General features: G+C 43.2%; 1 protein-coding gene across 8 annotated transcripts in view; it reads right to left on the reverse strand.

The window, feature by feature from the left end:
• OGA (O-GlcNAcase) overlaps positions 1-21,969 on the reverse strand; it is a 35,862-nt gene extending 13,893 nt beyond the window's left edge. For 4 of the 8 annotated variants that reach the window (XR_013398279.1, XR_013398278.1, XM_077947298.1 and 1 more), the window contains exons 1-10: positions 21,350-21,969; positions 16,722-16,773; positions 15,889-15,986; positions 12,895-13,025; positions 10,148-10,319; positions 8,483-8,581; positions 6,484-6,768; positions 2,651-2,809; positions 936-1,549; positions 103-277 (exon numbers count right to left, since the gene is read on the reverse strand). Coding sequence is in view for 6 of the 8 variants with exons in the window: in XM_077947298.1 (XP_077803424.1) it covers positions 103-277; positions 936-1,549; positions 2,651-2,809; positions 6,484-6,768; positions 8,483-8,581; positions 10,148-10,319; positions 12,895-13,025; positions 15,889-15,986; positions 16,722-16,773; positions 21,350-21,548 (1,984 nt within the window). In the remaining 2 variants the exon portion in view is untranslated. The remainder of the gene's footprint in view (positions 1-102; positions 278-935; positions 1,550-2,650; positions 2,810-6,483; positions 6,769-8,482; positions 8,582-10,147; positions 10,320-12,894; positions 13,026-15,888; positions 15,987-16,721; positions 16,774-21,349) is intronic. The other 4 variants (XM_077947302.1, XM_077947301.1, XM_077947299.1 and 1 more) reach the window with 2 other exon arrangements.
• Positions 21,970-22,284: the final 315 nt, after the last annotated feature.

Consider the following 22,284-nt stretch of genomic DNA (forward strand, 5'->3'; position numbering starts at 1 on the left):
TGGAAACGTGCCAATTCCCTAAATGTTTTTCTCCCTGTGGGATAATTTTTTTTTAAAGGGACAATATATTTGAGGAGAAGAGATTATTCCTGGTACACCTACCTAACCACTGTACAAAAGACTTCACCATAGACATTATACTCTTGATATCCCAAACATAGGAGTACATGTCATAAAGGATTGTCCTGTTGGCACAATTGGACAGCCGAGTGAACATTCCCATCACTAGTCCACACATCTCTTCAAACTTGGCTGCTCGTGACCGCCATTCTTCAATCTAGTGAGGATCAATAAAAAGACTCAAAAAATTGCAAGCTTAACAAAATAATCTGAGACACAGTTACATATTAAGCTGTGTATGTTGTCAGGTATTGGCAATTTATCCTAACCATTAAAGTATCGCTTTGTGTCTCCCCAAACTGACAAATATTCCTAAAATAACACTTTTCCTTATTGGTAACTAGAAGGGCAAAATATGAAACTGAAGGTACCAGATTTAGCAGAGTCCACATCCACTGTAAATAATACTTTTTTTTTTTTTAAGACAGTTTCCCTCTTGTCACCCAGGCTGGAGTACAATGGCGCAATCTCAGCTCACTGCAAACTCCGCCTCCCAGGTTCAAGCGATTCTCCTGCCTCAGCCTCCTGAGTAGCTGGGATTACAGGTGCCCGCCACCATGCCCAGCTAATTTTTGTATTTTTAGTAGAGATGGGGTTTCACCTTGTTGGCCAGGCTGATCTCGAACTCCTGCCCGCTTCAGCCTCCCAAAGTTCTGGGATTACAGGCATGAGCCATCATACCCAGCCTAAAGAACATATTCTAAAACATGGTCAATTTTCTGTCAGTTACAGTGTACTCATTTAAGAACTTTCTCCACATTACCAGTATGGGGAACCACCCAGGCTTCAGCAGCAGGCAAATTAAACATACTCACTTTTTCAGAGTCTTTTCCTTTGCAGTTGACACTGACAACACTACTATTTGCTCGAAGCCACTGAAATTCCCGTAACATCTGTGCTCCTTTGGGTCCATGCTCATAAGGTAGGTAGAATAGATCAGCAAGTAACTGCAAATCCTCCAGGGTCACTGGTTCCGCAGTGTATAAAGGTTTTTCATTTGGACCTGGCACAAACTGCTCCTTGTTCGTCTGTTCATCAGTCTGCATAGGGGCAATGTCACTAATACAATCTTCTTGCATGGACATCTCTGGGGATTTTGATTCAGCTATGCTCTCTTTATCAGTGTCCATTGGTTTCAATTCCTCTGCCATTTTCGCTTCAACAATTTCACTCAGTATTTGACTGTCATTCTTGTGGTCCGTTTCTTCTTGTTTTTCCACCACCATGTCCATGGGTTCTTCATCAGGCTGTTTCTTTTCTTCTTCCTTGGTCAGAGTAGTAGGCTCACCACTCAAGGCTGCTCCTTGGCTCATAATGGGCTCCTGATAAACTGTTGTTACTACGGTTGTGGCATTTAAAGAAGGTGCTGCAACTAAAGGAGTCCCGTCAACTACACTTGCTTTAGCTCCACTGTGTGCAACTTGCCTACCTACAAAAACAAATGTATAAATAAATAAAATGGTCACAGAGATAATTAGAATTAGAGACAGAACACATTAGATTCAGAAAGATGCTTTATCATATTTGTTAAGTGGAACCTCAATGTTAGATTCAAATTAATTTGATCTCTAGGAAAAATGAGATTTCTCTACACCACTAGGGATGCAGGAATGGACGGGGGCTGGGAGGTAATAAACATGTCAACATCTACTATTACATTCTCTTTTGAAAATTTGTATCTAAAAACCCTTAAAAATTACTTCAAAAAAATTTATTTTTTTTTTTTGAGACGGAGTCTCGCTGTGTCTCCCAGGCTGGAGTGCAGTGGCGTGATCTCGGCTCACTGCAAGCTCCGCCTCCCGGGTTCACGCCATTCTCCCGCCTCAGCCTCCCAAGTAGCTGAGACTACAGGCGCCCGCCACCACGCCCGGTTAGTTTTTTTTTGTATTTTTAGTAGAGACGGGGTTTCACCATGTTAGCCAGGATAGTCTCGATCTCCTGACCTCGTGATCCACCCGCCTCGGCCTCCCAAAGTGCTGGGATTACAGGCTTGAGCCACCGCGCCCGGCCAAAAAAATTTATTTTTAAGAGAAAATAGCATTCCATCAAAATAAAAGCTATTTAAGACCAAAAGTAAGATTTAAAAATCCTTATTCTCTATATCCCCCAATTTCATTTAATTTCACTTTGCTTAGTGGGCCTAAGGTAAGGCACATAACAGTGTTTTTTTTTTTTTTTTGAGATGAAGTCTCGCTCTGTCACCCAGGCTGGAGTGCAGTGGTGCAATCTTGGCTCACTGCAACCTCCGCCTCCCAAGTTCAGGCGACTGTCCTGCCTCAGCCTCCCAAGTAGGTGGGACTACAGGCACATGCCACCATGCCCGGTTAATCTTTGTATTTCTAGTAGGGACAAGGTTTCACTATGTTGGCCAGGCTGGTCTCGAACTCCTGACCTCACGTGATCCACCTGCCTCGGCCTCCCAAAGTGCTGAGATTACACGTGTGGGCCACCGCACCCGGGCGACAGTGTTCTTTACTTTGTGACTCAACTATTTGATCTAACCCCCTTAACAAAGAATGGCCAAACTCACTGCTGTACTGATGAGGCACACCAAATTCTTGCAACCATTCTGTTAAAGCTAGCTTTAGAGCCATCTGTGGACTATAGAGTACATCAGTTTCAATATCTTCATCACTGCCTTCATTTTCTAACTTTATTTGGATGGATACAGTACTATCTTCACTGTCAGCTGCAAAAAATAAAAATAAAAAAAGAGCACAAAAATACTTTTGATTACAAAATCGTTCTGACAAGTGAGAAGAATAAATGCAACTAATTGTCACAGTATAACCACAGAAACGACTAGAATCAGAACAAATCTTAAACATAAAAATGCAAATAAAAGCAAGACCCTTCACTCAACGATTTCATCTAGGATAGTAACCTAAATGCAATGCTAAATGTAAAATCTCAATTGAAATAAGAAATATAAATTTTAGTATCAGTGGAAGAGTCAATCCGAAATGTCCACTAAGTACTAATTGTTGGGAAGTCAAGGTCAAAAGTACCATGCTTTTTGTATGAAGAAAACATTGCATAGCCTTCAGGGCCCTGTAACTTTTTTTTTTTTTGAGATGGGAGTCTCACCCTGTCACCCAGGCTGGAGTGCAGTGGCAGGATCTTGGCTCACTACAACCTCCGCCTCACAGGTTCAAGCAATTCTCCTGCCTCAGCCTCCTGAGTAGCTGGGACTACAGGTGCATGCCACCATGCCCGGCTAATTTTTGTATTATTAGTAGAGATGGGGTTTCACCATGTTGGCCAGGCTGGTCTCGAACTCTTGACCTTGTGATCCGCCTGCCTAGGCCTCCCAAAGTGCTCGGATTACAAGCGTGAACCACTACGCCCGACCATAACATCATTATTAATAAAAGCATTGAGGGAAAATGAAGAGGCCGGGCGTGGTGGCTCATGCCTGTAATCCCAGAACTTTGGGAGGCTAAGGCGGGCGAATCACCTGAGACCTGCAGTTCAAGACTAGCCTGGCCAACATGGTAAAAGCCCATCTCTACTAAAAATACAAAAAATTAGCCAGACATGGTGGCAGGCACCTGTAATCCCAGCTACTCGGGAGGCTGAAGCAAGAGAACTGCTTGAACCGAGGGGTCAGAGGTTGCAGTGAGCTGAGATTTGGCCATTGCATTCCAGTCTGGACAAGAGCAAGATTCCGTCTCAAATATAAAAAAAGAAGAGATAATCGACAGAGACCCACAAATTAGCACACATAAGGCAACAAAGCTCTGAGCTAGGATAGTGGTAGAGAAAATTAAGTCTGAATTCTTTGGTTTTGTACTTAAAAACTCAATTCTTAGCTTTCCTTAACATTTCCTGCATATGTCCCAGGTTTGGATAGTGTCTGCCACCCTTAATATGTTCCACGCTCTGCCTTAAAAGATGTAGGAGTTAAGTGCCATGTACACTGACAGCACTGAAATTACATTCCCAAATTTTGTTTTTCATTGAGGAGAGGAGGATGACAATGACTGAACCAATATTCCTATTTTTTTTTTTCTAATGGGGAGAGAAGGATGACAATGACTGAGCCAAAAGGGAGACATTAATTCAATAAAAAATTCAAAGCAGGAGTATGGAACTGAGAAATAGACCACAACTATTAATATTCCTACATACTATCATGACACTTCAGTAGCCCAAAATGGGCCAAAATTCAGAATTTCAAAAGTTCAGTGTACAGGCTGGACGCGGTGGCTCACGCCTGTAATCCCAGAACTCTGGGAGGCAGAGGCAAGCAGGATCACCAGGTCAGGAGTTCGAGACCAGCCTGACCAACATGGTGAAACCCCGTCTCCATGAAAACTATAAAAATCAGCCGGGTGGGGTGGCGTGCACCAGTAATCCCAGCTACTCAGGAGGCTGAAGCAGGAAAATCACTTGAACCAGGGAGGCGGAGGTTGCAATAAGCCAAGATTGCGCCACTGCACTTCAACCCGGGCAACAGAGCAAGACTCTGTCTCAAAGAAAAAAAAAAATTTTCAGTGTTCAGTGTTTTTCACCTCCAGCCCACAAACCTTTAATACCCAGCAAACTCTCCTCATACTTTGATCCAGCTTAAAAGTCTGTGAAATCTCTTAGCAAAAATAATCACTCTCCCCCGTGTTCACACGGCATTTTATAAATTAAACTATTACAACACTTATCACACTATCATACTATTGTCTATAAGCCTTACCCAACACTAGACTGTTTCTCAAAAGTAGGAATGGCCAGGCGCAGTGGCTCACGCCTGTAATCCCAGCCCTTTGGGAGGCTGAGGCGGGTGGATCACCCAAGGTCGGCAGTTCAAGACCAGCCAGACCAACATGGAGAAACCCTGTCTCTACTAAAAATACAAGATCAGCCAGGCATGGTGGCGCATGCCTGTAATCCCAGCTACTTGGTAGGCTGAGGCAGGAGAATCGCTTGAACCTGGGAGGCGGAGGTTGCAGTGAGCCAAGATCGTACCACTGCACTAGCCTGGCAACAAGAGCAAGACTCCATCTCAAAAAGAAAAAAAAAGTAGGAACTACTTTATTCTTTGCCACCTCAGTGCCCATGATCACACATCTGCCACATGATAGATTATTTAAATGTAAATAAACAATTATCAAACACCTTACTTAGAACTCTATTAGAGATTTTTCATTAATTAAAAATTAGTGCCGGGCGCGGTGGCTCAAGCCTATAATCCCAGCACTTTGGGAGGCCGAGACGGGCGGATCACGAGATCAGGAGATCGAGACCATCCTGGCTAACACGGTGAAACCCCGTCTCTACTAAAAAATACAAAAAACTAGCCGGGCGCGGTGGCGGGCGCCTGTAGTCCCCGCTACTCGGGAGGCTGAGGCAGGAGAATGGCGTGAACCCGGGAGGCGGAGCTTGCAGTGAGCTGAGATCTGGCCACTGCACTCCAGCCTGGGCGGCAGAGCGAGACTCCGTCTCAAAAAAAAAAAAAAAAAAAAATTAGTAAGCCAATGTCTAAAACAAGACTATATTCCATTCGGCCAGGCAGGGTGGCTCATGCCTGTAATCCCAGCACTCTAGGAGGCCTAGGCGGACGGATCACCTGAGATCAGGAGTTCGAGACCAGTCTGGCCAATATGATGAAACCCTGTCTCTACTTTAAAAAAAAAAAAAAAAAAAAAAAAAAAAGCAAAAATAAGCCGGGCATGCCTGTAATCCCAGCTACTTGGGAGGCTGAGGCTGGAGAATCGCTTGAACCTGGGAAGCAGAGTTTGCAGTGAGCTGAGATTGTGCCACTGCACTCCACTCTAGCCTGGGCGATGGAGCAAAACTCTGTCTCATAAAAAAAGAGTATGTTCCATAAATGATAAATGTAAGCTGAATCTAAATGATCTAAGTGACTCAGATTCTGAGTATCCAGTCATCTAAAATATGCTTTTCAATAAAATTGCCTGAAAATACATTTTATCGGAATGATTCTAGAGATAATGGAAACACTTAAAGACTGTCTCCTCTAGTACTCAGACTTCAAAGACTGAATCCTATTTTATTTTTATTTATTTGATAGGGTCTTCAAGTTCCTGGGCTTATTGGCGAGCCACCACGCCGCTTCTGAATCATACTAAAAAAAAAAAAAAAAACAACTGAGGCCAAGAGGTTAAGTGACTTGTCCAAAGACACTCAACCTTTCTTCTTATCATATACATCTTCATCAACAGAATGAAACAACATACCGTAATAAAACCACTTAGTTTTGTTTCCTTCTTAGTGAAACAAAATAATTTTTTAAAAAAATAAATAAAACTGCTTCAGTTGTGATGACAAAGGAAAGTATACTTTCCACTGGCTCTAGTTAACCCCAGCTCTCCTCCCAAGGTGAAGGATCAAGTACAGGCTACTTACTCATCACTACATCTTTTCTCACTCCGTTCATGTTTGATTTGTACCAGGTGGCAAGGGTGTGGATAGCAACATAGTTGGCTTCAAATTCACAATTTGGATTAGTCAGGACTCCTTTTAACCGTGGGATGAGTTCTGTGGATCTTCCTTTGTACGGGCCCAGAAACAGTCTCTTCTGATCATAATCATTAGCATGAATGTTATCCCAAATTACTGGCGCTCTCTTAATAATCTTAGACACTTCTTCAATGGACTCTACCGGAATTTCTTTAGAAACAACTTTGGGACCTAGAAATAACGACAACCATTTGTTAAAAGAATTGTGGTTCTTGGCCAGACGCATTGGCTCATACCTGTAATCCCAGCACTTTGGGAGGCTAAGGTGGGCGGATCATTTGAGCCCAGGAGTTCGGACCAGCCTGGGCAACACAGCGAGACCCTATTTTTTTATTTTAAGTTTAAAAATATATTTTTTTAAAAAAGAATCATGGTTCTTTAAAATATAATGGACATATAACTTTTTATTGTGTTTTCCTTACATGTACACTTTTTTTTTTTGGAGACAGAGTCTCACTCTGTTGCCCAGGCTAGAGTGCAATGGGTGATCTTGGCTCACTGCAAGCTCCACCTCCTGGGTTCATGCCATTCTCCTGCCTCATCCTCCTGAGTAGCTGGGACTACAGGCGCCCACCACCACGCCCAGCAAATTTTTTGCATTTTTTAGTAGAGTCAGGGTTTCACCATGTTAGCCAGGATGGTCTCGATCTCCTGACCTTGTGATCTGCCGGCCTCAGCCTCCCAAAGTGCTGGAATTACAGGCATGAGCCACCGCGCTCAGACCCTTCCATGTACATTTTATGACAACTTTTCTTCTTCTGAGACAGGGTCTCCTCTGTTACCCAGACTGAAGGGCAATGGAGTAATCATAGCTCAATGCAGCCTTGAACTCCTGAGCTCAAGCAATCCTCTCACCTGAGCCTCCCAAGTAGCTGGGACTACAGGTGTGCCCCACCATGTCACGGTAATTAAAATTTTTTGTACAGATAAGGACTTCCTATGTTGCCCAGGCTAATCTTAAACTCCTGGCCTCAAGCAATCCTCCTACCTCAGTTCAAGCCTCCCACAGCACTGGGATTACAGGCATGAACCACTGCATCCAGCCACAATTTTTCTTTTGAAAACAAAGCAACACGTCTTTTACTGGGCTTTATTTTTTCATTTTATAAAAGAGTTTCCTAAACGCTGCTTAGGGCTGGGATCAATACCCTTTAGCCCAGTTCCCTATAAATCTTTATTATTTATTAACTGAATTTTTTTTTTGAGACAGGGTCTCACTCTGTTGCTCAGGCATGTTCACAGCTCACTGCAAACTCTACCTCCCGGGCTCAAGTGATCCTTCCACCTTAGCCCCCTAAGTAGCTGGGACTACAGGCGTGTACCACCCCACCTGGCTAAGTTTTTTATTTTTTGCACAGTCTCCCTATGTTGTCTAAGCTGGTCTTTAACTCCTGGGAGCTTCCACCTCAGGCTCCCCAACCATGATAAATGTTTTTTTATATTAAGAGAATAAGTAAACTTTGTAAAAGAAAGTGTATTTTAACAAGTTCTCTGGGCCAGGTGCAATGGGTCACACCTGTAATCCCAGGACTTTGGGAGGCCGAGGTGGGCAGATCACCTGAGGTCAGGAGTTTGAGACCAGTCTGGCTAACATGGAGAAACCCCGTCTTTACTAGAAATACAAAAATTAGCTGGGCGTCGTGGCACATGCCTGTAATCCCAGGTACTCAGGAGGCTGAGGCAAAAGAATTGCTTGAACCCGGGAGGCAGAGGTTGCGGTGAGCTGAGATTGTGCCACTGCACTGCAGCCTGGGCAACAAGAGCAAAACTCCATCTCAAACAAAAAAACAACAACAACAAAAAAGGTATTCAATTAACAAGAACAAGCAATTTCTCTAAGTCCTAGTTAATTCAAGTTTGACTGTATGAATCTTAAAAGACTTACCTGTCCAAAGCACTTCAATTCCAGGTAGAAGCTTTTCACCCACAGTCCTTAAATACGGAGACTGAGACACATTTGGATAACAGAAAGTGCCACAATATTCTAAATGTAGGGAGAAAAGTAAAAAAGTCAGGAACAAAATATTCATGGGTTTTTTGTTTGTTTGTTTTCTTTGAGATGGAGTCTCGCTCTGATGCCCAGGCTAAAGTGCAGTGATGAAATCTCGGCTCACTGCAACCTCCGCACCCTGGGCTCAAGCTATTCTCCTGCCTCAGCCTCCCGAGTAGCTGGGACTACAGGTGCACGCCGCCACGCCTGGCTAGTTTTTATTTTAGTAAAGATGGGGTTTCACCATGTTGCCCAGGCTGGTTGCAAACTCCTGAGCTCAGGCAATCTGCCCGCCTCGGCCTCCCAAAAGGATCCTGGGGTTTTGAATGTGGAAAAAAATGTCTGCCAATTCTAAATTCTTTTCATCCAAATGATAAAAGGCCTCCTACAAGGAATTAAATTCAAGTGGGCAGTTCATTTAAGAAATTCATAAAATCTGATATTTTTCCTCCAACAGTAGTACAGATCAATTCTTACGATACTACAGTTACTAGAAATACAAGTTCACTAAAGAAACAAGAACTGTAGCATTTTCTACAGAATTCTGAATTGCCTACTTTTCTCAGTTACAATTAAATGCAAACAGAATGAATTGATAATATCATAACAGAACTAATACAAGAATATGCCAATGGCAGCTGGGCACAGTGGCTCACACCCGCAACCCCAGCATTTTGGGAGGCTGAAGTGGGTGGATCATTTGAGCCCAGGAGTTCGCGACTAACCTGGGCAATATGGCGTCTCTACCAAAAATAAAAAAATTAGCCAGTTTTATAACCCGGTATCTAAATAAATAACACAAATTTAAAAGTAAAATTAAAAAACATTTTTTAAAAAGGCATATACCAACGGCTATTAGTACTCAACTGCAACTTAAACTGTAACTCGCAGCTAATTAATTCCCAGTATAATCTTAAAACTTTTGGGTACTAATGTAGTACTCAACTAAAATAAGGTTCCCGGCTCATAATACACACAAAGAAAGTTAAGTAATTTAGTCTAAAATTCTTCCTGAACAGGGAAGTCTGGGGAAAAACTTCTTGTAAGTTGAATTTTGAGAAGCAACTAAGAGACTAAAATATTTTCAATGAAAGAAACCAGAGGGGCAAAAAGAAAGGAAAAGAGGAAAACTGTTATGCTTTCTATGCTGACTACTTGAAATAAGAGCCCAGATGGAAGTGGGAGGAGTGCAAAAAGGGACAGATATGCATGGGCAGAAAAAGGGAACAAGTAGGAGGAAATGAGAAGTGACTAAGGTAAAAGGCAAAGTAACTTGGTTTTTCTCCAGTTTTCATTTCAATACTATCCCTCTTAATATTGACAAAGTTCATATACTTCCAGTACTAAAAAATACATAAAAATCTTTTGTCTAGTCAGCTGTCATTTATTAGTTCCTAAAATTTTTCCAATTTAGGATCTTGAAAAATGTCTTCTAAAAAAAGATTCCTACTTTTATACACCAAGGGAGGAGGGAAGTGGAGAGAGAATGGGGCCCACGGTCCTTTATAAGTTACATATTCTAAGAAGACTAGTTAAATATAAAGCCATTATATACAATACCTGTGGGACAGAAGAGGAAAGTTTCTGGCTCTCCTAGGTACTGATAGATTTCATTTGTGATGGAGACCTGGGCATGAGCAAAAGAACTGAATACCTCTTTGTCTGCTGCACACATATTATGGTCTATATCATCAAAAAGCAAAGCAAATGACCTGCACCCAAACTGAGAAACCTAGGAGGAGAAAAAAAGAATCAAGAGTAAAAAAATTAACAATTCCAAACATTAAAGTATAGAGTTAATAGTTATACTTAAAATCCAATATTTTCCTTACTAGAATGTTCAATGACAGGTTGTTTTTACATTTTTAATTTAAAAAATTCTAAGTCAAACAGAGTTTTGGGACCCATTTCTCATTTGGGTTTGAATGCATACAGGTTAAGTATTCCTTATCTGAAATGCTTGGGACCAAAAATGTTTTGGATTTTGGGTTTTTTTTATGGATTTTGGAATATCTGTATTATATTCAGCATCCCTAATCTGAAAATCCAAAATCTGAAATGCTCCAATTATCATTTCCTTTGAATTTTACGGAGCTCAAAAAGTTTCATATTTTGGAGCATTTCAGATTTCTGAATTAGGGATACTCAACTTGTATGACAATATGATCCAACAAAGTTTCTACAAAGTGGCCTAGCCTCTTGGCTAACTCATGGGCTGCTGATTGTAGAAGACCCAACAAAGTCAGAAAAATACAGAAATATGAATAACCTTAAGACATGAAAAAGCCAGGCTGTGTCCTAGTCCCAAAAGGTACACTGATCCCTTTGCAGATAAACCTAACCAGGAATGAATCACAAAGAACCGCAGAATTTTATGAAATAGGAAAATAGCTTCATTAATGAAAATTTCAACTGCCTTAATTTTTTTACCAGACATTTTAATGCCACCCGTATAAATCTTTGCCTAAAGAAACAAGACATGGCCGGGCGCGGTGGCTCAAGCCTGTAATCCCAGCACTTTGGGAGGCCGAGATGGGCGGATCACGAGGTCAGGAGATCGAGACCATCCTGGCTAACACGGTGAAACCCCGTCTCTACTAAGAAATACAAAAAATAGCCGGGCGAGGTGGCAGCGCCTGTAGTCCCAGCTACTCGGGAGGCTGAGGCCGGAGAATGGCGTGAACCCGGGAGGCGGAGCTTGCAGTGAGCTGAGATCCGGCCACTGCACTCCAGCCTGGGCTACAGAGCGAGACTCCGTCTCAAAAAAAAAAAAAAAAAAAAAAAAAGAAACAAGACATGTATATAGAAAAACCAGCAAACTTAAAAAACAGGAAAATGGGGCCAGGAGCGGTGGCTCACGCTTGTAATCCCAGCACTTCAGGAGGCCGAGGCTGGCAAATCATGAGGCCAGGAGTTCGAGACCAGCCTGGCCAACATGGTGAAACCCTGTCTCTACTAAATATACGAAAACATTAGCCAGGTGTGGTAGCACACGCCTGTAATTCCAGTTACTCAGGAGGCTGAGGCCAGAGAATTGCTTGAACCCAGGAGGCAGAGACTGCAATGAGGTGAGATCATGCCACTACACTCCAGCCTAGGTGACAGAGCAAGACTCGGTTTCAAAAAAAAGGAAAATGGAAGCCCCCTACATTTGACCAAAGGAAGTGTGCAGCTTTTACATTAAGCAAACTTTACACTCAATTAGGTTCACCTAGTCTGTTTTTCTTCTCACCTTGGGAAATTAGCCATTTCCAGACATCTCTTTGTCCATTAATTGAAGAAACTAATGTCTAATAGGTGAAACCTTGTTTCTATAATCTCAGTTGTAAATTCAAGCCAAGCAGCCTAGGGTACATATAATTTCTCAAAATGTGGTTCTTGACCACCAATCACCTAGATTCCCGGTCCCCACCTTATCAATTTGGGAAATAAAGTCCAGTAGTCAGCATTCTTTTAAGCTTCACTTCTAATCATTCTTTTAAGGCAGTTCTTATGCAAACTGAAATTTGAGAAGAACCAGTACCTCTAGTAAAGCTCTTTTTACTTAATTTGGAAAATATTCCTCTATCAGAAGGATTCAAGGCTGGGTGTGGCGGAGTGTGACTGTAATCCCGGCACTTTGGGAGGCTGAGGTGGGTGGATCACCTAAAGTCAGGAGTTCGAGACCAGCCTGGCCAATGTGGCAAAACCCTGTCTCTACTAAAAATATAAAAATTAGCCAGGCATGGTGGTGTGCCTGTAATAGCTACTAAGGAGGCTGAGGCACGAGAATCGCTTGAACTCGGGAGGTGGAGGTTGCAGTGAGCCGAAATTGGGCCACTGCACTCCAGGCAACAGGGTAAGACTCTATCTCCAAAAAAAAAGCATTCAAAGTAAAAAAAATTCTTATAGAAACAAAGAAATACAAGGCCAGGCGTGGTGACTCACACCTGTAATCCCAGCACTTTGGGAACATCATGAGGTCAGGAGTTCAAGACCAGCCTGGCCGCCATGGTGAAGGCCTCGTCTCTACTAAAAATACAAAAATTAACTGGGCATGATGGCACACACCTATAGTCCTAGCTACTTGAGAAGCTGAGGCAGAAGAATCACTTGAACCCGGGAGGCAGAGGAGGTTGCAGTGAGCCAAGATCGTGCCACTGCACTCCAGCCTGGGCAAGAGAGCGAGACTCTGTCTCAAAAAACAAAACAAACAAAAAAAGAAAGAAATATGAATTTGATTTCCTTTTTACATCATAAAAGCAACTGAGTAAACTTTTAGTTTCAAGTACAGAGTCACGAAAAATGAAAAAAAAGTAAGGAGTTACCTGGTCCAATTTACGTTTCAATGTGGATACTTCCTTGGGGTTAGAAAAAGTGATATCCAATCCAGGTGAGATCGCGTAGATGAACTCTATCTCATATTCTCGTGCAGCAGAGATGAGAGTCATAAGTTGCTCTAAAGAACAGAGTCCATGTTTTTAGAAAGCAGAACAGAAAACTAAAAGAACCTTCACTGAAGGTTTAACTGAAGAGGTTATTTCTAACTTACAAAAAAAAAGGAAAAGATCCTTACATTTTAAAAGTTGTCATGTCCAACTTAACAACAGGCCATACAAAATGGTACAAGCCTGAAGTGATTTAATGACACAGTAAGGAAAAAAGAATAGTTTTCACACCTTTGAAATCTGAACCAACAGAAAATAAGAGGCCCTTCTTTTTCACTTCCAAATAGTTTCTTATCCTTTTGGGGAAACAGGCTAAAATCAATAAACATTCTCCTCCCTTTCATTGCCATTTCTCAAGAACACTGAATTAACTGTCAATTCTCTTACTGAACGTAAGCCATTTCTATTTCCTGAAGCATTTGAAAGGCATAAAATGCAGCTGCTGCTTTTTTATTTCGAGAGTCTTGCTCTGTTGCCCAAGGCTGGAGTACAGTGGTACGATCCTGACTCACTGCAACCTCTGCCTCCTGAGTAGCTGGGATTACAGGCATAACCAGCTAATTTTTGTATTTTTAGTAGAGATGGGGTTTTGCCATATCACCCAGGCTGGTCTCGAACTCCTGGCCTCAAGTGATCCACCTGCCTCAGCCTCTCATAGTGTTAGGATTGCAGGCATGAGCCATGGTACTGGATCTTGCTTTTTTTTGTTTTGTTTTGCCGTCTCTGAACAACTGGAATTCCTAACTAAACCTACACATAACTAGTTTATAATATCAAAAAAGAAAATGCTTTCTTAAGAATCAGGGTAGGCCAGGCCCAATGGCTCATGCCTGTAACCCCAAGACTTTGGGAGGTCAGGCAGGAGGATTACCTGAGGTGAGGAGTTCGAGACCAGTCTGGCCAACACTGTGAAACCCCATCTCTACTAAAAATACAAAAATTAGCCAGGCGTGGTGGCGCATACTTGTAATCCCAGCTCCTAGGGAGGCTGAGGCAGGAGAATTGCTTGAACCCTGGAGGCAGAGGTTGCAGTGAACCAAGATCGCACCACTGCACTCCAGCCTGGACGACAGAACAAGACTTCATCTCAAAAAAACAAAACAAAACAAAACAAACAAACAAAAAAAACAACAGAATCATGCCTGTAATCCCAGCACTTTGAGAGGCCACGGCAAGTTGATTGCTTGAGTTCAGAAGTTTGAGACCAGCACAGGCAACATGGCAAACCCCTCTCTCTACAAAATATTCAAAAATTAGCTGAGCATGGTGATCTGCACCTGGAGTCCCAGCTACTTGGGGGGCTGAGGCGGGAGGATTGCTTGAGCCCGGGAGATCAAAATTGCAGTAAGGCACTGAACTCCAGCCTGGGTAACAAAGTGACAAAGGCTGTTTCCAAAAAAAGAAAAAGAAAAAGAACCAGAGGTAAGTCATGGCCTTCACAATCTTGATCTGTTTCTATCTATGGGAAAAATGTTAATTATAGATTTTAAGCTTTTAAAATTATCAACTGACAATTTCCCTAAATCAACTTAAATACTACTACTATATACCATAGGACATATTTTTGAATAATTTTCAGCAGTATCTCAAGACAGTTATTTTTACTCTATTTTAATTATTGATCACATTAAGTTTCATCACCAGCACCACCAGAAAGTAATTAAGTTGAAGGCACACTTAAATAGAGTAGTAAACCACAACACTAGATGGAGATGGGATAAGTTATAATTGCTTCTTCGTAATTCAAGAAAACTTTCAGCCTTCCGTGCCTTGGCTGGGCTCTGTAACCGAGTATCTTGTTAGCTATACGTGTATACTATTTAATTTGAAGTACAAAAATGTTTCACCATTCACAAGTTCCCAAAGAAAAGCACCTCTCTAATTTACTCAGGTGGTTCAATGCCATACTACTAACTTTTCAGCAATTTTATGTAACCAACTCAACATAAGTATACTCATAGCAGGCCAGCTGTGCAAGGGGGCTCAAGCCTGTAATCCCAGCACTTTGGGAGGCTGAGGCAGGCCGATCGCTTGAGGTCAGGAGTTCAAGACCGCCCTGGCCAACATGATGAACCCCCATTTCTACTAAAAATACAAAAACTGGCTGGGCATGGCGGCAGGCGCCTGTAATCCCAGCTACTGGGGAAGCTGAGACAGCAGAATCTCTTGAACTCGGGAGGCAGAGGTTGCAGTTAGCCGAGACCACACCACTGCATGCCAGCCTGGGGGACAGAGAAAGATTATGTCTCAAAAAACAAAAACAAATAAAAACAAAAAAACCCAAAGACAGCCTATTAATGGCTTCCCACTTTCCTGGACTAGGGTAAGGATCAGTAATTGTTGACAAGGCCAAGCCATACTAGAGCATGAAGCAAAAGGAACAATCACTAGTGCTGATCCTATCTTTACCTAAAATTTTAGCATTGTTTCCATCATGAATTTCTGCATTAATTTTGTTTTTAAAAAATACTGCATAAATTCTTGTTTATCTTCATTACTTTTTTGGGGGTCCCTTAAAATTTGCACACAAGGTACGTGCCTCACTTGCCTTGCCCTGGGCCTAGCTCAGCTCCAGCACTTCTTTGCCCAGTGGCCCACTGTTTATTCCACTGGCAGAAGTAAGCAGCACAATCTATGACCACAGAATAGGTGGAGTCAGCCTAGCACGCCCATGACATCACACGTATGGGCATGACCTTGCTAGCGCAGAGCACTCTTTCAATCTCAGCTAACTGAATAGTTACCAGATAGAAGAAAAGGAAACTACCTACAAAATAAAAATAAAATGTCATAAAATTATTGTACAACTACATTTAAAATGTAACTGTTTTCTTCACAGATTCTGAATTTATGGATTAAAAAGAAAAAGATTACCAGCTTCCTCCACTGAATACATCTCTCGCCAAAACATCCTATGTTTGTAGTCATCTTTTGGGGCATACAAGTATGTATTTAATTCCCATTTCTGGAGCCTTAAGGAGAAAGAAAATTACATATGTATAAACAGGCAACATTTATAGGCTGCCAATCTCAATTTCCCTCTTCTTGGAGCATATCCATCTCATACAAAGCTAATATTCTATGACAGTAGCTTTTAACCTTTTTGTAATCAGTGGAATTTAAAAAATGAAGTATTACAGGCCAGGTGCAGTGGCTCACACCTGTAATCCCAGCACTTTGGGAGGCCGAGGCAGGTGGATTACGAGGTCAGGAGATCGAGACCATCCTGGCTAACATGGTGAAACCCCGTCTCTACTAAAAATACAAAAAAGTAGCCAGACGTGGTGGCGGGAACCTGTAGTCCCAGTTACTCGGGAGGCTGAGGCAGGAGAATGGTGTGAACCCAGGAGCGGAGCTTGCAGTGAACCGAGGTAGTGCCACTGCACTCCAGCCTGGGCGAAAGAGTGAGACTCCGTCTCAAAAAAAAAAGGAAAAAAAAGTAAGTATTACAATGTATGCCAACATATAAACAGTCTTAAAAAAACACAACAGCTCTGGGTAAGGTGAAGCCCAAAACCTATTCAGCTCCCCAGGAAAAATTTGAAAACCAAAGGCCTAGGTGAAGAAATAAGGGACCAACGTAAAATAACTTCCGTAATTGAGAAACTATCAAAATGCACCTGGGCTATTCACTGTTAGTATTTCTTCAAACAAAAGAAAATGTTAGGAGTTTAAGGTTCTCTCTCCTTCATATGATAAAGATTTACCTTCTAAAGAGTTCTTTTCTCTGTTCCATAACCCAAGGTCTTCCGTAAAATCCTAGATTGAAAGAAAGAATGAAATTATATTCAGTTTTAAAATGTGGTAAGCTTTATTGAGAAAAGTTAAAAACATACAAGCCTATTTTGTGAAAAACATAAAATACACCAAATCAGAATGATATTTAATAAAATACTAAGGTTCCTTTATCTTTCGGTGGTGACACTACAAGGTGACTTTTATTCCGTTTTTGCTTAGGTACATTTTCTTATTTTTTCTACCATGACATTAGTTACTTAGGTGACAGTTATTTTAAAACAACAAACATCTATCATTTCTTTTCACTGTTGATAAAGTCCAAATATATGTAAATCCAATTTTGTAAGGGATCTCAATCTTACAATGGTGAAGGGCAGCAATGTAACACAAGCTGCCAACAGTAACAATTACTTCCTAGAAGGATTAAAACTGCTTTAGAAAGGGTGAAGGGAGGCCAGGTGAGGTGGCCCATGCCTGTAATCCCAGAACTTCGGGAGGCTGAGGCGGGTAGATCACTTGAGGTCAGGAGTTCCAGACTCACCCTGGCCAACACGGCAAAACCCTGTCTCTACTAAAAACACAAAAATTAGCCAGGTATGGTGGCAAATGCCTGTAATCCCAGCTATTTGGGAGGCTGAGAAACAACAATCACCTGAACCTGGAAGGCAGAGGTTGCAGTGAGCCGAAATGGCGCCACTGCACTCCAGCCTGGGTGACTGAGTAAGACTCCATCTCAAACAACAACAACAACAACAACAAAAAAGGGAAAAAAAAGGGTGAGGGGAGATGAACATGTAAAGCAGTTAAAAAAATGAGAGAGCCGGGCCTGGTGGCTCAGGCCTGTAATCCCAGCACTTTGGGAGGCCGAGACGGGTGGATCACGAGGTCAGGAGATCGAGACTATCCTGGCTAACATGGTGAAACCCCGTCTCTACTAAAAAATACAAAAAACAAGCCGGGCGAGGTGGCGGGCACCTGTAGTCCCAGCTACTCGGGAGGCTGAGGCAGGAGAATGGCATGAACCTGGGAGGCGGAGCTTGCAGTGAGCCAAGATCCAGTTACTGCACTCCAGTCTGGGAGACTCCGTCTCAAAAAAAAAAAAAAAAAAAAAAATCAGAGACTTAAATTTTATGATCGTGCTTTTTTTTTTTTTTTTTTTTTTTTTTTAAGTTCCTGGCCAGGACTGGAGTTCCAACTACTTGGGAGGCTAGGGCAGGAGAATCACTTGAACCCAGGAGGCGGAGGTTGTGGTGAGCCAAGATCGGCGCCACTGCATTCCAGCTTGGGTGACAGAGCAAAACAATCTCTCAAAAAAAGTTCCCGATACAATGATATAATCAAAGGGATCAAAAAATGCCCGAAACCACATTCCCAAGAAATTCAACAGCCTAACTGGCCCAAACAACAAACTCTCAAGCAATCTTAATTACTGAGCAAAGGTCTGAATAAATAAAAATTCAAGAATGTTACTTCTGGTCCTAAATGGAAAGAATAAACACAGAAAACTCAAGAATGTGACTTCCCCCAGAGTATCCTATAAGAGAACAAAATATTAGTTATGCAAACTGCTGAAAACAAACTTGCAGACCGATGACCTAAATTGTTGAATAAGCATCAAACTGGTATCTAGAACTCCCTAGTGTGCTTATCACAGCTCAAACCACACACTTTACATCTTGTCTAACCTTTACTTTCCACCTGTCTCAGTCTAATCATCAATAAGAGATAAGGACAGCCTCTCAAGAGTACCATGAAGAAGGTTAATAAAAGCATTCTGAACACAAAATGTTCTACATAAACCCACACAGTCTATACAAGAGACTAGTCTAGAACAGAAATTTCTGGAATGAATTTTAGCTCCAACCTCTATGCAGAATGACTCCTCTGCACCACAAAAAGGACAATGACAGATTAAATTAAAATTCATTACATACCAATGTATAAAACTGTAGCACTTTCATCTAGACAATCTAATGTTACCCTCTCACAAGTGATATAAAAAAAAATTTTTTTTTTTGAGGCGGAATCTCGCTCTGTCGCCCAGGCTGGAGTGCAGTGGCACGATCTCTGTTCAATACAACCTACGCCTCCAACTCCCGGGTTCAAGTGATTCTCCTGTCTCTGCCTCCCGAGTAGCTGGGATTAAAGGCGCCCGCAACCATGCCCAGCTAATTTTTTCTATTTTTAGTAGAGACGGGGTTTCGCCATGTTGGCCAGGCTAGTCTGGATCTCCTGACCTCGTGATCCGCCCGTCTCGGCCTCCCGAAGTGCTGGGATTACAGGCGCGAGCTACCGCACCCGGCCAATATAAAATATTCTTGATTAGGCAGATGTATACAACTCTTTAGCATCCCTACGGCACTTAGCATTATCTTTTTTTTTTAAGGAGTAGGCATTAAACATCCTTTCAGAGTTGTTCCAATATAAAAAAAGACTTTTCAAATGTCTAGCTTAAACGTTTTAATTTTTAGAAACCCTACCCTGGCTATTTTGAGAGTCAGGTTCATGGTTTCGGTTGACTGGCACCACAAAGAGGAAGCAATGCTGTTAAAGTATGAGTTAAAAACCAAGAAAGTTTTGTGATGGAAAGAAAACAAGAAAGAAATCCTAGCAGTAACTATAGTATTTCTATGCTCATTCATTTTAGGGCTGGTGCCAACCAAGAGGTATCAAAAAGTAAAAAAAAAAAAAAAAGCCAGGCGAGGTGGAGGTAGTTCACACCTGTAATCTTAGCACTTTGGGAGACCGAGGCGGGCGGACTGCCTGAGCTCCGGAGGTGTAGACCAGCCTGGGCAACACGGTGAAACCCCTGTTTCGACTAAAATACAAAAAATTAGCCAGGCCTGCGTCTGTAGTCCCAGCTACTTGGGAGGCTGAAGGAGGAGAATTGCTTGAACCCGGAAGGCGGAGGTTGCAGTGAGCCAAGATTGTGCCACTGCACTCCAGCCTGGGCGACAGAGCGAGACTCTGTCTCCTCCCCCCCCAAAAAACAAAAACAACAACAAAACACACACACAAAAAATCAGTGCTGGTTCAGGTGCTCAGTCACTAAGAAAATATACAAGGGCAAGGGAGGGAGGAGGAATAAACGACAGAATGGCAGACAACTCTGTTCTTTAAATAGGAAGAATCGCCTTTTAATACTATTCTAAACAAACCAATTTAAACCAAGTGAGTTTTCTCCTTTTATTACTGAAGGTATAATGGGTTGGCAAGTTTCCTTAGACTCATTCCAGTCTAGTTCCGAAATTTCCCAGCACTCTCTCATCCCCACCCCAAGATCTTTGATAACAAAAACCAGATTCTTTCTCTAAAATCTCCCTGCACTCAAGCCAATAAATACATCGATATAAGTCACACAGCGCAATCATTTTTGATGAACACTATATAGTAGTCCATTTTGATGAACACTACATAGTAGAAAACTGCTATACAGCAGTTTTCGATTCTGTAGTCCCCCAAATTCTGCAAGACAGTTATAACTTCGCTGAACTCTTTCACGCCTTACTGTAGCAGCAAAGTAGCCTGTTATGGTCTGTACCATAACCACCACGCATTTTTCACAAAATACTCTAATTTATATGGTGAAAGAGATAGAAAAGCTGATGTTCCCAACCTCGAGAGCAATCCTTTTTCCATACCTTTTTGGTTTTTAAAATATTTTTTTTTACCCTTATCCACGCCATTACATACAAGAGAGATATAAAACAAACATCTAGGAAACTCTGAGTCGGCCAAAATACTTCAGAAAATTCAAATATACGCTGTAATTGCGGAAAGAGCAATAATGTAACCGATTCGTGCCTCTATAGAGCTGCAAGGTGGACTATCTGTCCATTCTTATCCAGAAACTGTGAAAACAAACATCTGGTAATTTTCTCTCACTACCAAAAAAGTCCATCATTCTTTTCGACTGTAAACGGGAAAAAAGGGGAGAAGGGCATTTTTAACGCCATTTCTGCGGTCACTAAATTCAAATTATGCATCTCAGACACTTTGAGAATCGGTGATTAAAGCCAAAGCTTCATCCCTCGACAGCAAAGTACAGTAGCTGGGAAAGAGGGTAATTTTCTAAGTTGCAAATGAATCTTTGCGGGGGTAGGGAGAAGCAACACAAATATTCTAAGCAAAGTGGAACTTGAAATACTATAGGCCAACCGTGCTTCTCTTCACTCCAGAAGTACAAGCACGTCAATGTGGGTCGATTTTCCACAAAAGGTGGTGACAGAGGAACTATACACATTTTTTCAATGGAACGCAGACAACTCTAGGGAATAAGATCCCAAGGTACACAGTAGAACTCAGAGGCTAACAGAGCACCAGGCTCCTAACCACCGCCTCCTTATGAGCTGACTTGGCTCCAAGCCCAAGACGGGTGGGGTCAGACTTGTGAGTGGCCGGGGGGAATTCGACGCCGTCTAAGGACGTGCGAGAAGATTCGGCCCAACATCTCGTCTCTCCCCCTCGCTTTAGCAGGGCCACATTTCAGACCCAAAGGCTTTCCAGACTTCTACAGCCTCCAAAAGCCCCGCCACCACCCTCCTCCCGAGGACAGAACGTGTCAGTGCCAAGGCGGGGCGGGAAGGAGGGCGCTCACCTTCCACCACGCCACACAGGAACCGCCGAGCCCCTCCTGCAGCCCCAGCCACCGCCGCTCCCCCAGCCCCGGCGGGGTTGTCTTCTCCGGGTGCCGGAGCTGCCGGCGGCTCCAGCGATGCCCCCGCAGAGGCGGCAGGGTTGGAGCTGAGCTCGCTCTCCCGCTCCTCCAGCGTCGCTTGACTCTCCTTCTGCACCATCCTCCTGCCCCCGGCCGCCGCCACCTCTGCGGGTCCTCCTCGGCCTCCGTCCGTTGGGCCACAGGCCCGGAGCCCTGGAGAGGGCTTCAGCTCCAAGTGTGCGCCCCTCCGGCTCCTTCCCCTCCCCCTCTGCCCTTCCCCCTCCCTTTCCGCAGGGACCCGAATGCCCGGATGAAAAGGGCGGCGGCACCGGCGCGAGCCCTTTGTCAGCCGCAGCCTCAGCTTTAAGCTGGGGCGCCGGAAGCCTAAGCGGAGAGCGAGGCTGTGACTTCTCGTTCGCTGGAAGAAGACGGCCAAGGCTCCCGTCCTCGTTCTCAGCCTCTGCTGCCCTCCAGTTAATCTCAGTTCTTCTGCTGTTTCCCCCCGAAGCCCCGAGCTCTCTGCTGCTGCCTCCACCGCCGGCTTCCTGTTTATCCGCACTGCGCTTGCGCTGCAGACCGGCTCAGACCGGTCCCCTCCGCCCGGCTCCCCCGCCTTTTTTGGGGCTAGCCTATTAAGCTCCTCTAGGTAGGGGGAAATAGAACAGAGGAGACGCGAAAAGCAGAAGGTAATGAAGGCAGTGGAATGTACCATTTCTGCTTGCCACCCTCCGGAACAAGCCTGACACCCTGGAACGGACCATTACCCGGCCCGAAGGAGGGGCGTATGGGAGGAGGCTGCGGCCGGTTGGGGCAATAGGGAGAAGGGGGGAAGGTGAAAAGGAGAGGTGTTTACTCTCTCAGTGCGCAGGCGCGGA

The sequence above is a fragment of the Macaca mulatta genome, chromosome 9, assembly GCF_049350105.2.
Source record: "Macaca mulatta isolate MMU2019108-1 chromosome 9, T2T-MMU8v2.0, whole genome shotgun sequence".
Classification (NCBI taxonomy): Eukaryota; Metazoa; Chordata; class Mammalia; order Primates; family Cercopithecidae; genus Macaca; species Macaca mulatta.